The sequence below is a fragment of the Oryzias melastigma genome, linkage group LG15, assembly GCF_002922805.2.
Source record: "Oryzias melastigma strain HK-1 linkage group LG15, ASM292280v2, whole genome shotgun sequence".
In the NCBI taxonomy this organism is placed as follows: Eukaryota; Metazoa; Chordata; class Actinopteri; order Beloniformes; family Adrianichthyidae; genus Oryzias; species Oryzias melastigma.
Window position 1 is genome coordinate 2,112,348 of NC_050526.1, and position 2,311 is coordinate 2,114,658.

At 40.1% G+C, this 2,311-nt stretch overlaps 1 protein-coding gene across 2 annotated transcripts in view; it reads right to left on the reverse strand.

Moving 5' to 3' along the window:
• cfap36 (cilia and flagella associated protein 36) overlaps positions 1 to 2,065 on the reverse strand; it is a 15,891-nt gene extending 13,826 nt beyond the window's left edge. The window contains exons 1-3 of one of the 2 annotated variants that reach the window (XM_024297769.2): positions 1,604 to 2,065; positions 1,160 to 1,224; positions 927 to 1,028 (exon numbers count right to left, since the gene is read on the reverse strand). In XM_024297769.2, coding sequence (XP_024153537.1) covers positions 927 to 1,028; positions 1,160 to 1,224; positions 1,604 to 1,709 — 273 coding nt within the window. In that variant the 5' untranslated portion in view covers positions 1,710 to 2,065. The remainder of the gene's footprint in view (positions 1 to 926; positions 1,029 to 1,159; positions 1,225 to 1,603) is intronic. The other variant, XM_024297771.2, reaches the window with a different exon arrangement.
• Positions 2,066 to 2,311: the final 246 nt, after the last annotated feature.

The window sequence follows — 2,311 nt, forward strand, 5'->3', positions numbered from 1 at the left end:
TCTATTTTGTTTCTTAGGCTAATTTGGCATTTAGCAAATATTTTAGCTAGCCATCAGCTTCAGTGTTTTCAGCTATTGATCAATTTCAGCATCTTCAGCGGCCAAATTCAGCTTACAGCATTCACACTAGCACTATCACAGATAATGCTATATAGCTAGGTCATAATTGTGTTAAAAACTTATGGTTTTAAGGTTTTAGAGAATTAGTTTAGAGAGTTCAATAAATGTCTATCCTGTTCAGCCCACGACCTAAGGTGTGTTTTGGATTTCGTCCCCTTGTGTTTTTGAGTTTGACACCACTGATCTAGAAGAATAACACGATAAAATTAAGATTGAAACATCTACACATCTCAACAAAAATGTGTGCAGGTTAAGACTAATAAGATGACCTCTTAGTATGAGACTAAAACTACTGGCTGTGAAAGATGGACGTGCGAGTTGCTCAGAGTGTTCCTGACCTCTCACCCTGAATGCTGACGCGACAAAGCCGGCTATCATGCCTCTAAGCAGCCCACATGAAAGACAACAATGTAAACAACAACACTGAAGAAGATGAGGCAAACGGAGGTTTAATCTCCAGACAAGTCATTGTGTTTTCTGAAGATAAATAAAAACCGGGATTGATAATGCGAAACTGCAGCTCTGCTTCTTCATTAGATGTGTCTTAATAAATGTTTTAACTCAAAAGATTTACTTTTTATTTAATCTAGTTTATTTACACATTTTTAGGAAAAACAACCATATATTTAATGACTAATTGAACGTCATCCTGCTTATTAGACCAGAAGACGCCTTTACTTTGAAAGGAACAGAAACAGTCACCAAGTTACAAGCTCAAATAGTCTTATGTAAGCAAATCCCATCCGTGATTTCAGTTCAAGCTTGCTGGCAGGCTGTCAGTGGTGTGCATATGGAGCTTAAAATACCTGGAGAGTTTTGGACTTGGCAAATGGAGAGCTGCATGCGTCCAGAAACTGCTGCTCGTTGATGCCAACCTCCCGCATGTAATTCTCTAACAGCCTCTCCACCTGCAGAGCCAAAGCAGCTTTTAGCCGTCTAGTTTTAACTAGTCAGCACTCTCAGAACCAATAATGGGTAATGCAGATGAGTCACTGTATAGGGAGGAATGAAGAGTTAACATGAAGCTGACCATACTCACCAATGTCTTATACTGCTGGTGGATTTCTGTGTATGACAACTTGTTTTCATCTTCATCATCAAACACTGGGAAATGAACAAGAATATAAATACAAATATTACACCAAAATTCATATAAAATTATTATTTTTAGGAAAATAAAAAAATTAAAAAGTGTCAACAATGACCAGCAGGAGTTAGCTTAGTTGCAAACCCCAAAAATGCTAACTTTATTTCCTCATGTACACACAGATGTTTCTCCTTTAAAGAAAAACTCAATGAAAATAATATTTTTTCTAACTTTAAATGAAAAAATACGTTAAATTAATAACCCCCGAGAGGCCGCAAAATTATCTAAACCCCCCCAAATGAAGCTAGTCCAAAACAGAAACAAGCTAGCGCTAGCTTAGCATCCCGCCGCCCACCAGAATGGAAAGATTCCGGTCCAATAAACGCTCGTTCTCACCCGTGCATTTGTGCTCCATAAAGTCCGTGACAGGAATGACCCACTCCGGACTCCCCAGATAGCCGACGATGCTCTCCACGATCCATTCACTTTCATCCTCAGCCATGGTGGTGGTGGCCGGGGTAGCGTTAGCGGAGCGGCTCGGTGGGGGTCTGTTGCTCTGGTCCAGCTCTGCGAAACCTCCGGCGTCGACAACCCATTGAGAGGGACTCGAACATCGATTTATTTTCCGTGAATGTAAACGCTCTCGGGAGTCCGACACTCCGTACCGTCTTCTAGTACATGCGCGACGTCATGAATCTGGTCCGAGCGTAGAGACCAGTGACGCCAACCCGGTTGCCATGGTGACCGGAATGTCAGCTGCTGTCTGAGCCAGCGCAAACTTGCAGCCCGCAGTGTTTATGTGGCGCATGCGCATATGACACAGTGAGGAACATTTAATGTGTGGAAACCCTTTTTTTGTCAATGGTGGAAACTTCAGAGAGTGTCAGAGAGTGAACTTTCCGAAGGAAAATAGTTTTATTATATTAATTAATTAAAAAAAAAGTAAACAAAAAAATTATATATTTTCTTTATTCTATGTTCATCTTGTGCACGAGCTCATATTTACAATGAATAGATAAATAAATAAAATTTTGCAGTTCAAACTAGTCTTACAGTATGGAGCCCCTAAAGAAATATAGAAGTAAAAAAAAAAATTCAACGAAG